The 13,920-nt window shown below is 37.8% G+C and overlaps 3 protein-coding genes across 4 annotated transcripts; 2 read left to right on the top strand and 1 right to left on the bottom strand.

The window, feature by feature from the left end:
* Positions 1–11: 11 nt before the first annotated feature.
* On the top strand, positions 12–1,481 carry LOC147941013 (uncharacterized). Its single transcript, XM_087458346.1, is given in 1 exon segment — positions 12–1,481. A coding segment is annotated over 1 exon segment (1,470 nt).
* LOC147941012 (uncharacterized) lies at positions 1,481–5,596 on the top strand. Its single transcript, XM_087458345.1, has 3 exons — positions 1,481–3,350; positions 3,552–4,621; positions 4,763–5,596. Exons 1-3 carry the CDS (start codon positions 1,481–1,483, stop codon positions 5,594–5,596), a joined length of 3,774 nt encoding a protein of 1,257 aa, XP_087314471.1.
* Positions 5,597–7,972: 2,376 nt separating this feature from the next.
* On the bottom strand, positions 7,973–10,815 carry LOC104700671 (ethylene-responsive transcription factor RAP2-7). Of its 2 annotated transcripts, XM_010416205.3 has the most exons (9): positions 9,968–10,785; positions 9,842–9,872; positions 9,672–9,759; positions 9,444–9,589; positions 9,213–9,257; positions 8,978–9,081; positions 8,770–8,897; positions 8,575–8,685; positions 7,973–8,479 (listed from the first exon to the last, which is right to left on the bottom strand). In XM_010416205.3, the coding sequence occupies exons 1-9, from the start codon at positions 10,482–10,484 to the stop codon at positions 8,258–8,260; spliced, it is 1,392 nt and encodes a 463-aa protein (XP_010414507.1). In that variant the 5' UTR covers positions 10,485–10,785; the 3' UTR covers positions 7,973–8,257. The 2 variants fall into 2 exon arrangements, with proteins under 2 accessions (XP_010414507.1, XP_010414508.1); XM_010416206.3 differs by lacking the exon at positions 9,213–9,257 and having other exon boundaries at positions 9,968–10,815.
* Positions 10,816–13,920: the final 3,105 nt, after the last annotated feature.

The raw sequence follows: 13,920 nt of genomic DNA, 5'->3' as shown, positions 1-13,920 counted from the left end.
GAGTTGCAAAGATGTCTTCCGTTATGGATAAAGCTTTGATGGCTATGTCATTAGAGGAAGTTGTAGAAGAAGTGTCGTTCGAAATACCAGATCTGCCAGAATTTCTATCAGTGGAAACAAATTCTTTGAGTTTGATTGGGCGTACGTTAAATCCTCCGTGTCAACCGATGAAGAATTTGATTAGAGATATGCCAAGGAAGTGGCAAAAACCGGGAAGAATGAGAGGAGTTGCTTTATCAAATGAAAGATTCCAATTCATCTTCGACTCTGAACACGATCTGTTGGAGATTTTAGCAAAGGGAGCCCATACGTACAATGATTGGTCTATAGCAGTAGATAGATGGTACGAGAATCCGCCGGCGAACTATCTTCAGAGAATGCCAATTTGGGTTCAAATCTGGAACATCCCGGTCAATTATTACACGACGACAGCTATTACTGCTTTGGGAGAGCTGATAGGAGAAGTTAAGGAAGTAGCTTTTGATCCAGAGAAATCTCAAATTCAGGAGTTTGTTAGAGTCAAGGTTCTGTTCGATGTTTCACGCCCGCTCAGAAGATCAAAGGAACTAACTTTGCCGCGGGGAGGATCTACGGTGATAAGGTTCCAATATGAGAGAGTTCAGAAACGTTGTTTTGAATGTCAAAGACTCACCCATGATAAAGATGTTTGCCCTTTTCTGATTCGTAAGTTGGATCAGGAAGCATAACTGAAATAGGCTGGAAAGGGTCCTGTAAAGATTCCAAAAGCTTTGTTTTTAAAGGAATTTGATCCTTTGTATGGGATTTTGAGAGAAGATCATGTAGGGATTGATCCCTCTACAGGAAGACAAAGGATTCCCAATGATGTGCTGGAAGGGATGAGACAGTATTTAATTGCGAATAATAATGAGGATAGACAGGTCAAAGTTGATCGTATCAGAAAATATGTGAGAGAAGTAGAAAAAGATCCGATAGCAAAGAAGACAGTCCTGAGATCGGAGCCTCCTCCCGTGGTTCATTTAGATTTTAAGAAGGATAAGGGATTAGTTTTCAGCTATGAAGGGATGGAGAGTGTTGCACAGAGAGAAAGGGGTATGGACTTGGACTCCCAGGTGTTCTCAGTGCCAGGTCAGAATAGTGAGGTCAGCAGAGGTATTGGCTTGAGTGGTTTCCAGCAGGATCCAGATTCTTTTGGTGACTTCTTGGCGTTGTCTCAACCTTTTCAGGACAGAGTTACGGGTTTTAGGACTGGCTTCAGTGAAGCTGGTTCTTCCGGCCCTAAACCAAAAAAAGGTAAATCAAGGAGTAGACCTCCAACTCGCCTCAGAAAACCAAAAACCAAGGATAACACTCAACCAGGAGTTTCCCAACAGCCTCAGTTGGATCTAACTCGGTATGCGAATGAAAAGAGGAAAGCAGATGGTGGAGGAACAAGCACTACAAAATTGTTAAAGCTTAATCCTCCTAGGGTGATCCCAAAGGGGGGATCGCCCAAAGCGTAATGAGTATATTGAGCTGGAATTGCCAAGGCTTGGGACGGTCTCAAGACTTGGTGATTCCTCGTCTCAAGGATTTGCGTAAAAAGCATTTTCCTGAGATTCTGTTCTTGATGGAGATTATGCATTGTCGAGACAAGTTGGTAGATTTACAGTGTATATTGGGTTATGACAGACTCCTCACAGTGGATCCTATAGGTAAATGTGGTGGTTTGGCCCTCATGTGGAAAAGCAGTGTACAGTTAAATATTTTGTATGAAGATAAAAATATTATAGATGCTCAAGTACAGTTTGGGGCATCAAATTTCTTTCTTTCCTGTGTATATGGGGATCCGGATTATAGTAGTAGTAGGACGGTGTGGGAAAGGCTGAGTAGGTTTGGAGTGGGTCGAAGGGACAGATGGTGCATGATAGGGGACTTCAATACTATTTTGCATAATGGGGAAAAGATTGGAGGCCCTAGAAGAGGAGATAATACCTTCAAACCTTTTGCTGAGATGCTTGAAGCGTGTGGTATGGGGGAAATGGCTAGTAGTGGAAATAAGTATACTTGGGGAGGTAGAAGAGGGGATCACTGGATTCAGAGCAGATTGGACAGGGCTTTTGGAAATAAAGACTGGTTCCTTAGTTTTCCAACGGCTAATCAAACTTTTATGGATTTGAGAGGCTCAGATCATCGCCCAGTTTTGGTTAAGTTGATGGAGTCTCAAGAGAAGTATAGGGGCCAGTTTCGATTTGACAGGAGGTTTCTGAATAACAAAGCGGTTAAGAAAGCCATTGAAAAGGCTTGGAAGCCAGGTTTAAATGGAGAAGGTGTTTTAGTGTCGCAAAAGCTCAGAGATTGCAGAAAAGCTTTAAGTGCTTGGAAAAAGGAAAATTATGTGAATTCCATAGACAAGATACACCAGTGTGAGATGGCTTTGGAGAGAGTTCAATCAGAAAGATGGCCAAACTTGCATCAGGTACACATCCTCAAACGAGAACTTGCAAAAGCTTATAGAGCAGAGGAGAAATATTGGAGACTACGCAGTCGACACAAATGGCTGAGAGCGGGCAATAGAAATTCGAAATATTTAGTGAAGGGGAACAGAGCTAGAAAAAGAATTGATCAGTTGAAAGATGCTCAAGGGGTCCTTAAAAGATTTGAAGCTGCAAAGGGAGACGTGGCAGTAGATTATTTTAATAATCTTTTCAAGTCCTCTAATCCCCAGAGTTTCCAGGTGTGGTTTGATGAGTTTCCTTCAACAGTGTCGACTGAGATGAATGATAAACTGATAGCTACCGTGTCATCAGTTGAGATCAGAGAAGCAGTATTTTCCATTGATGCCTCAAAGGCTCCGGGTCCAGATGGTATGTTCGCCTTGTTCTTCCAGAAGAATTGGCAGATAGTGGGTAAAGAGTTTACACAAGAGATCAAAAGGTTTTTTGAAACGGGAAGATTTCCGGCAGAGTGGAATTATACTCACATGTGTTTGATCCCAAAAGTTCATCATCCGAATGAAATGAGTGATCCAAGACCAATAAGCTTATGTTCGGTACTATACAAGACTATCTCAAAGATCTTGGTGAACAGGATGCAAGAGATTCTCCCGCACATAGTTTCAATCAATCAGTCCGCTTTTGTGTCAGAGAGGTTAATAACGGATAACATCCTAGTGGCTCATGAATCAGTTCATTGTCTAAAGGTGAATTCAGAGATTTCCTCACAGTTTATGGCGGTGAAGACACACATGTCTAAAGTGTACGATAGACTGGAGTGGAGCTATTTGAGGGCAATGTTGACAGCGATGGGGTTTCATGTAAGGTGGATAGATTGGATAATGAAGTGTGTGACGACAGTTACCTTTTCTGTGCTTATCAACGATCAACCATTTGGTATGATCCATCCGCAGTGAGGTTTAAGGCAAGGGGACCCGCTTTCGCCATTCCTCTTTGTCTGTTGTACTGAGGGTTTGACTCATCTCTTAAACAAGGGACAAAGAGAAGAAAAGATCTAAGGAATCAGATTTATCGAGGAAGATCCGGAGGTCCATCATTTGCTATTCGCGGATGACAGTTTATTCATGTGCAAAGCAGATTTGGTTCAGGCAGGCTTTCTCATGGTGACGTTGAGAAAGTATGGAGCGGCTACAGGGCAGTCAATAAATTTGAATAAATCGTCAATCACCTTTGGATCCAAAGTCTGCCCTATGACCAAGAAAAGTATTCAAGAAAAGATGGGAATTCTGAAAGAAGGTGGTGCTGGTACGTATTTAGGACTCCCAGAATGCTTTAGCGGATTAAAGATCAAACTGATGAACTATCTAAGGGATAGAGTTAAGTCAAAGACCTCGGGTTGGTTCTCAAAGCTCTTATCGCAAGCGGGGAAGGAGGTGTTACTTAAATCGGTGGCTCTTTCAATGCCGGTGTTCGGTATGTCCTGCTTCAAACTACCCAAGAAAACTTGTGAAAACATAACTAGTGTTATGGCAGAGTTTTGGTGGAGTATTGCAGAACAAGCAAAGAAGATACATTGGCTCGGTTGGGAAAAGATGTGCCTTCCAAAAGATAGAGGGGGAATGGGATTCAGAGATGTCCATACCTTTAACCAGGCTCTGTTGGCTAAACAAGCTTGGAGACTACTGCAGGTATTTTCCGAATACAGAATTTTTAAATGCAACATTGGGAGCAAGACCATCTTTTGCGTGGAGAAGTATTTTGTTTGGAGAGATCTTTTGGTACAAGGTTTAACTAAAAATATTGGGAATGGGAAAACATTCAGAGTTTGGTTAGATAGTTGGGTTGATGATGATGGATTGAGGCCCCCTTGGAGAAGAAACAATTTCTTTAACCCGGATCTCAGAATCTCTGAATTGATAGACAGGGATACTCGAACATGGGATGCAGAAGCTCTGGCCTATCATTTTCTACAGCTTGATATTGAGAGAATCAAAAGGATAAAACCAGTCCCTGAGATAGAGGGTTTCTATACTTGGAAGTACAACAAAAGTGGAGACTTCTCGGTTAAGTCTGTGTATTGGTTGGCTTCTCAATCTTTAAACCCATCGATAAGAGAGGAAGCAAATGTGCAGCCTTCAACAAACCCATTAAAAGAGCAAGTATGGGGAATACAGACGGACCCGAAGATTAAGGTCTTTCTTTGGAAGGTGATGTGTGGTGCTCTACCGGTCGCAGACGCTCTTTGTGGGAAAGGGTTGAGGATTGAAAACTCTTGTCAAACCTGTGGTGGAGAAGAAGAAACGATCAATCATGTTTTATTTTCTTGTTCTTTATCTCGTCAGTTGTAGGCGTTATCGGGGATCCCATCCCCAGAGCTAGGGTTTCACAATGGGTCGGTTTTTTCAAATATTCAATACTTCTTACTGAATATGAAGAACTCTCGGTGGCCGCAGGAGTTAAAAAAAACGTTCCCTTGGATGATGTGGAGAATCTGGAAGAATCGAAATCTGGTGGCTTTTGAAGGAACAAATTTCTCTCCGCTGGAAACGATCACTAAAAGTAAGGAAGACTGGAAGAAGTGGATTGACGCTCAACAGGAATCAGATGAGGAGGAAGAAGTTGAAGCTCGTGGGGAAGGGGAAGTCCCAAGAGAAAGAGAACCGAGACAAATTTCAAAGAAACCAGGGTGGAAAAGACCGACAAGAGATTGGCTAAAATGTAATATAGGACTCTCTTGGTCGGCTAGAAATCGTTTGTTGGGTTGTGCGTGGGTCCTAAGGGACCACGATGGAAGGGTGTTGTTGCATAGTAGAAGAGCTATGGCAGTGGTCCAGGATAAGCAAGAAACTCAGCTTAAAGGGCTATTGTGGGCTATGGAAAGTATGAGAAGACATCAGATAGAGAATGTAGTTTTTGGATTGCAGGATCAGTTTTTGGTAAAGGTGGTTACAAAGCCTGCATTATGGCCTTCATTTCGATACCAATCAAATGAGGTTAGCAGACTGAGGGAAGGTTTCAAGGATAGTAAATTCTTTTTGGAAAACTCATTTTCAAACAGAGGAGCACTTATGATAGCACAAAGTGTCACTCAAGATTGTAGACTCCAATCGTATGTGACGATTGGGCAACCGGAGTGGTTGAGGTACTTATTTGCTGAAGACACAAGACTATCCTCCGTTTGAACTTAAGTTTTAAATGGCTGGAGTAGGATTAGCCATTATTTTGGTATAGGTAGAAATTGATGTTTAACTGTGTTTGTTTGTAGAAACAGAGAGGACTGTTTGGATACAATGCAGGGTGTATTGTTGGTCTTAAGGGTGTAGATGTTTTTTTAAAAAGGGAAGTTATAACCTATATTATCAATATAAAACCAGTTGACAAAAAAAAGAACGTTTGGCAATAGTTTCTTCTCCTATTCTCGATGTTACATTAGAGCATGTCCATCATTTTCTTATGAGATGAGTTTCTCAATATATTTTATTTTAATAATTTTAATATAATATGATAATTTATTTAAAGATTAAATTAGGAAAAAAATTTCAACTATTAGCCATTTGAAACGGTTCTATAGACTTTCAATTAAGAATCGTTTCTAACCTCTCTCTTAATTTTTTTTCACTTTCTCTCTTCTTTTATTATTAATTATTTATTTTTAATGAATGAGAATCTGTGTGAGAATCGATAGGTACAGATGGTATTAGTTCTGTTTCGTAACAAAAATTAGTAATAAAATGTTATAGCAGATAAAAAAATAGTAAACGATAATAGAATAGTTAAAAACAATACAAAATAAAATATAAAAATGATACAAAAAAAGAAAGTTAAAAATAATATGTTAATATAAAATCGGTTATTGATATTCTTTTTGGTTTACAGAAAAATGTCATTTTAAAACAAACAAAAAGTAATGGTTAAAGTGATACAGTTACCAATCATAAATCATTAATTTCCTTTGTTGTTTTTTTGTGTCAACATTTTTTATGTGGTGTTTTCAACATTTTGCTTTATAATTATTTTTAAAAATAAATATTGTTCAATTTAATAATATAACTATATAAAATATATAAAGCATTAAGCATCCAATCCATCTTTGTTAAAAAAAACCCTAGTGCCGCTCTAAGAGAGAGAGAGGAAGAGTCGCCGCCGTTCGCTCCACCTCTCTGGTTGCCCTTCTGGCGACGGAGAGGGCTCCGTCTGTTAGTTTTCTCTTTGTAGTTCTTTCCTGTTTTTCCCGCTCCTTGTTATCCTCTCGTCGTTGGTTGGGTGTTTCTCGATGTGGTGGCTCCGGCAATATCTCGGCGCGTGAAGCGAAGCTCCGTCGGGTGGTGGTTGCTGGTGAAGGCTTTGGTGCAGGCGTTGAAGGACAGTGTCGAATCTTTGGTCAGATCCAGCGGATCTGGATTGGCGATTTCGCTTGCCGTTTTGTCTCCGGCGGTTTGTTGGCTTCGGTGAGCAATGAGGGGCGAAGCTTCTCTTTGAGAGCTTCAGCGGTCGGGTTTGGGGTTTCTCTTCAGACCTTAACCCTCATTCCAACCACGGCGGTGTCTTGAAGCAAGGAGCGGTGTCAGTCCACGGTGGTGTCGTTTGGTTTCAGTCCGACCAAGGTGTGCCTCGAAACTCGGCGGATGTGACGTAGCTCTTAGAATTTGCACTGTGAGGTGATGATATGCTAATTTGTGCCTCAAGTTTTAATCTTTAGATGATTAGCATTCTGGTTATTATATGATTAGTTCGGAGAAGCATCTTTTTTGCCGGTTTTGTTTCACGACTCTTAGTCGGTTTCAGTCGGATATATTGTCCGTTTTAGGTTTAGGACCGGAACAGTGAAAACTAGAGAGACCAAGCTCTTTTGTTGATGAGCCTTTGGATGTTGAAGCTTTGGGACAAGTTCTTCATGTCTATCAAGAGGTTCTCATAGCTGGGATTTGATTTTTTTCAGTATTAGTTTTGGCCTTCTCTGTGTTAGTATTTGTTTTCGTGTCGTTAGGTTAATTTAGGTGGTTTAAGAGATGATTTCATTCTGAGTCGTGGAGTGTTATCTATCTCACTGTGGTTTAAAAATGCAATGGTTATCGATTGGGTAGCGTTGGATCCGCCTAGTGTTCCAGGGTTGTACTTGATCAACCATTGCATTTGTTTTTGGTTCAAGTTTATAGAGGTGAAAGTAAGTATCTTTGATTTAGTTGTAACTCTTTGATTAATGATAAGTTGATGTTGAGCCAAAACCAAAAAAAAACAAAAAAAGCATCCAATCCATCCCAATCTATTCCAAAAGTTTTAACCATATGACTCCTCCAAACAGTTAAGTACTGTATTCCACACGTGACTATAAGAATAGGTTACTTATATTATATTTGGCTCTATATCCGGAATACACACACAAATAGGAATGTAGTGTTTTTGCCAAATCGTTTCGAGTTCCGAAGAGGCAGCCAAAATTGTCACATCCTTGTATTATCCTATCACTATCTCTCTTTACTGTTCTTTTCAACAGTGTTATTAAATTATATATGTCTATATCAAACCCCACATTAAACGACAAAATCCTCATCATCATATTTTTTAGTACAGTATACCTTTATTCACAAATTGTACCTTCCAAGTTTCAAGAGTCCTCTTACTAAGAAACACATTTTTTCACATAAACAATAATGACCTTTCATATTACCACAAAACACACACATTTCTCTCCCCCATTAAAAAAAAAAAACCAAATTTTTTTCACTAAATTTGGAAAAAAAAAATCAGATCACTGTATGTAAAAATCTACCCAAATGACAAATTAAGGGGACTAAACTATAGTAGAGGCTAAAAACTCTCTCATATGTCCCCTCCTTTGTAAGTTAAGGTTGTGGATAAAAATAACCACGCGTCGCATTGTCATTGGGAGGTTGTGGCCGGAAATGTGAGAATCCTGATGATGCTGCTGCAACTGAGAACAATGGTGGTGGTGGTGGTTGTGGTCCAGGAGGCTGCTGTTGCACCGTGCTTGTTTGCCCCGGTCTCTGCCATCCCCAGTTACTCATCATCCCTTCAGCTTCACATCTCTTTTCTGTTGCTCTTCCCTGGAAATAAAAAACATAACAACATTATCTCATTGTCTCTGTTTGTTGCAATTGTGTTGTGTTTATTTCACCTGAGAGATTCTATATCTTTTTACCTCAACGGGATTATTATAACTCGGGCATGCTCCGTTCCAGTAAACCCGATGGTCCGAGGATCCATACGGAATAGGTGTATTCACAGGCTTTCCCATAAACTCGTTATCCATCTACAGGTTGTTTTAAAGACACAATTAGTAACATTTTGAAACACACTGATTCATTAGTAGAGATTGATATTTTGAAGTTTTTACCCTCAAGCTAACTCCACGCTGTGTTTCATAAGTATTAGAAGGGAAGTGAAAGAGCCTCCCATTTTGCTTCGGTGCATTTCCAGGAGAAAGAGACATTCCCAAGTTGAGATCGAGTTTCTCATGGCCACCTTCATATAGATTAAAACAATCAGAATCAGAACCGTTTTTATATGTTGAAATGAAAGTTCTTTCATACGAAACTGATTACCTTCGTTATTGACCTGGGAGTTAATCTCATTTTGGTATGAACTCATCTCAAAGTTTGTGACCGCTTCCCTACCATTGGTGTTGATTGCAGCCTTGTCATAAGCCCTGTTTCCAAGAAATTGTGTTCAGTAAGAGAGTTTACTCATCATGTTGGAGGATTTTGAAAACAAAAGGAAAGGTCTCTTTCTAAGAGGTTTTCTGGCAAACAAGGTAAGATTCAAGATCATTTTAAGGACCTTGCAGCTTCTACTTCGCTGTCGAACAGCCCAAGGTATATATACCTGCAATTCAAGCATCTTAAAATCACCATTGCTAAGCATTCAGCTTAACTTTTTTTTGAGGTTCATTACTCATTTCTCTAGTCTCATTTTTCAAAGACAAAACACTTATATATCCATCCCCTTTTTCTAAATTATTGAAAGCATATCAAAAAGACAAAAAAAAAAAAAAAAAAAAAAGCTGCTCACTTTTTACCAAGAAACTGACCCATCCTAGCTTCCCATCTCCCACATTTATGTAATGTAACCCCTCGATACTTCGAACTCCCCCGCGAGAACCCCGTGCTCTGACGACGTAGTATATGCACAAACTCTTCCTTACTCAAGTTTTGTACCTACATAAAAAGTTAAAACAAAGTTAAACCAAACAAAACCTTTGCAATATATATTCAAAAAACTTATAGTATCTACAAAAACCTGTTTCATATCTTCCTCATAATCACCAAGAGTAAAGTTGATATCAGCATCAACACCTCTAAATTTGATCGCAGCTCGATCATAAGCTCTGCAAATTACAACAACATTCATCAAAATAAAAACCCGAAACAAAGCTGATGAGATGAACAAACACAATCCAAAAAATATACCTAGCTGCAGCATGAGCAGTATCGAAACCACCTACGTTGAATCCAAGAAACAAAGTTAAAGAAATAATCAAATCTTGAATCTATCAAGAAACCATTTTATAACTGAAACATGTCTCTAGTAGTTACCTAAATAGACTTGTTTGCCACAATCCCAAATATGAGATTCCCAACGACCAGTTCTTCTATAGAAAGTGACTCCTCTATACTGTGAACTTCTCGACCTTGGTCCTCTCCTACTCTTCTTCACCTGTGCCGGAACCGGCGCCGGAGTCGGTACCGGAACCGGAACCGGAGCCGCTAATTTCGTTTCTCCGTCGAAAGAAAGATCAATCCAGCTTCTAGAGCTCGATCCTTGGAAATCTCGCAGATGTCCACAGTCTCCGGTCACCGGAAAAAACTCCTTAGTAGTAGTAACTCCGGCGACGGGGGTTCCGACTTTTAAAATATCGAAACTGAGAGTGAAGCCTCGAGTATTAGAGCAGGAGTCTTCGTCTCCGTCGGCATTGATAACGGAGGACGTCGATGTACCGGACTCCTCTAAACGATTCCCGGCGGAACCGTCTGATGTTTGCCGATCTAAGTACGAGTCACCACCGTACTGAGTCGAATCAGGTGAATCGGCGTCGAGGTTAAGATCCAACATCGTGTGAAAGTCACAAATCACAAAGCTCGAGATGATCGGAGTTCGTTTTGAGGAAGAAGAAGAAGAAGGAAGATTTTTTTAAAGGTTTTTTTAGCGGTAAAGCGTCATTGAAACTGAGGGTAAAAGTTTAGGAAACAAGGCGGAGGAGAGAAGTTTCGTCGCCGGAAAAAGTTACCGCCGGCGAGAGACAGTTTTAGTTTAGTTTAATTAGAGAAGGAGAAGATAGAAGAAGGAGACGTGTGAGGGAACATTTCAGACCCATTTTTAGAGGACCAATCTTTTTATTTATAATATACTAAACATTTTTTTTATTTTCTCTTTCTGTAACTATAATTTGTATTATAATAATAATATTAAAACTTTATAATAAGAAAAATTAACATAATGTTGTTGGTCCTTTTTTGGCAGTGGTTTACAGGCTGAACAGGTTTCCGGTTTTTCTCTCTTTTTTAGTTTTTTGGTTTGGGTTTGAAAATCCGGTTTAGGACTGCTTTTGGTCAATGCTTTGGTTTATGACCTTGACGTCAAAAAAAATAGTTTTGCCAATAATTACATAGGTGACATTTCCATACATCCAATAAAAAAAACATCAACTTTTTCTTTTAAGTTTCGAACAAAACAAGAGTAATGATCAATGTAATAACTAGTCTCTCTATCTCACATAATTTGATTTTTAGGTATATTTTACACATATTAAGACAAAAAAATATAATCAATTTATTATTTACTTTTTCTTTCAATTGGGTAAAGTTGTACGTTTTCTTCTTTCTCACCTTTCTTATCTCTCCTATTTTTCCACTTTTTACTTAAATAAATAATTAAATATATATATATATATTAAAAATTTGAAAACATCAATTTTTTAGGAATAAAGAAAATTCCCTAAAACATCAGACTATCAAAGACGAGAGAGAGAGTATTGTTTTTCTCTTTCCATGCTTGTTATGAATATGTATACTGTATTGATATTTTGTATTAATGTGATTTTGTTGCTCATTTTATGGTAGAAAAATTAAGTTGCTTCATTTGGGTTTTGAGGGTGACATGGTGTTTGAAAGCATGGTAAAGGTGCTCGGAGATATAAGAGTGTGCGTACCATTTTGGCTTGGTGGATATGGTCCAACTATGCCGTTAGAGGATGGCACTGATCGGGTCTATATGATGATTGGACTGATATTGTTGTAGAATTGTGGGTGATGAGTACGACTCGAGCTGGACTTTGGCTGCTTCCATGATCATTGATCATGCATAGCTTCGTGAAGCTGAGGAATGGTGTTTGATGATACTGATGATGTTGTCAAAATTTCCCTAAAAAATTGTCGATTAATATTGGTAACTAGTAGTATTTTCTAAAAACTAAACCTCAAAAATTTAGTGTAAAAGTATTAAATCCTTGGTAACCACTAAACCAAATTAAGAGTATTACTATTACCCCCATTAACCACAATACCACATATCAAGATCGAGAAATGAGATGTAGATATTTAGGGTATAGGTTTAAAAGAATAAATCTAAAACATACGATTGTAAAGCTCTCTCTCTCGGACGGCATTTACTAACGGCTCGATCGCATTGGTCAACAAGGTGGGTTAGATGATCCAACGGCTGGGATTGACTCAAAAGATAAAGAGTATTTGTCTTAACGCTAATCTAATAAAAAAGCATTAAGCTTCTTCACATTATCCAGATTATCCCTAATTTTCATACGAGCATGAGTAACACGTGAGACTCTCGTTTTAACCAACTTGTGTTTAGTTTCTTCCTTTCTCTCTCTCTCTCATTTTTCTTATGGCTTTTAATTTCATTTCGACAAACACTGGTTGCTGTGTATATGATACTTTATTGAAGTTTTCCTGAATCCATGCTTTACCGAGATTAACTTAAGAATAAGTGCTCTTTGCTGTAAGAATTTATTAAACTACATATTTCTATATAAAAATAATAATATGAATCTCAAACTTAAACGAATGCAAAAAAATTAGGGAGATTTTCAAATGTCACTTTAAAAAAATACAATTTGATGATGTCTATTTTCAATACAACCTATTTTTATATATAAAATAACTAAATTTTAAGCTCTAAACCGCAAATACTAAACTCTATCCCTTAAAACTATATTTCGAATGTAATATAGAGAACTCAAATCTAAAAAAAATCTAAAAATTAATTTAACATATTGTAATTGTGTAAATTATGGTAAAAGTAAAATAATAATAAAAAAATTAAAAATATCCCAAAAAAAAAGTATTTCTAACAAATATTGTTTAGATTAAATATTTATCTATAGTTCAAAGTTTAAGCGAATTAATGGATTAGTATTTTTCCATTTTTTTCCGGTTACTTTTGTAACATCTCCGACGTTGGAGCAACCTTTTCCGTTTTGTCAGTTGTTTAATTAAAAAAAATTGATGTAAGTTGCTCTATCACGTGTATTTTAATCTAAGTGAATCGCTTAAACTATTTCTTATAGTTTTATTTTTGGTTATTTTAGACATAATGTATGGATATTTGAGCACAATGGCATGTGATTATCCATCAGATAATACATGCCGTTCCGGTTTCATGGCACTAGATAGAGTGGCCACACTACTTGGACAAAAAGTGCTTTCTGGTTTCTTCACCACTAGGTTTCCTAAATGTATGATTTCTAATTAGTTCTAGAATCTATAATGAATTGTGTTACCATTAAAATTTGATGTTAGAAAAAGTATTAAAAACTGATTGAACATAATCACTTATGTTTATTACTTGCTATCTGCCTTGATTGCAAATGAGAGTTTAATAGTCATATGTTAACAAGCATAGTTGAAGAAACCACTCAAAAGCCATAAAGAACTTAAATAAGATTAATTTAATAAAGCAAATTGTATCAACTGCTGTTACAAACTATAAAATTGTATCGTTTTGTGATTTTTTCTAACTAAAATTAATGTGCATGCCAAGGATAGTTGTGTGCTCAAGCTAGTTTGTTTGTTTGTATCATTAAAATATCTGAGATATCGATCATAAAAGCAAAGCAATGTAGACAGACACCTTGCCGACAGGGAAATATGTATGCAAGTGGCGTAGTTAAATGTTTTATCGCTTAACATAAATAGTTTTGAAGAGGAATAATATTGATTTATTTTGCAAGTTGTTAGTTAATTTCGATCGGATCCTTTTGGTAAAATAATATTCTTTTTGGATGGAGTTGCTGAAAACAAATGTTAATGGGTTGCGACTTCGTGATTAGATGATTATAGTTTTTAGGGAAACAAATAATCACTTTAACAACACCTAATTTTTTACATTAGTGATCCGGATCTTGAGTTGGCTTAATCCAATGAAACGAGCAGCTCGAATTAGGTGTTGGCTAATCTCTTAATGGTGCCAAAACTTGAAATACAAAGTGACTACTGCGCAGCTCGAATTCAACGAATGTAATATGCGAGTTCAA

Source organism: Camelina sativa, chromosome 7, assembly GCF_030686135.1.
Source record: "Camelina sativa cultivar CO46 ecotype springtype chromosome 7, ASM3068613v1".
In the NCBI taxonomy this organism is placed as follows: domain Eukaryota; kingdom Viridiplantae; phylum Streptophyta; class Magnoliopsida; order Brassicales; family Brassicaceae; genus Camelina; species Camelina sativa.
Note: the sequence above shows the minus strand (reverse complement) of the source record. Positions and strands in the feature narration are given on the sequence as shown.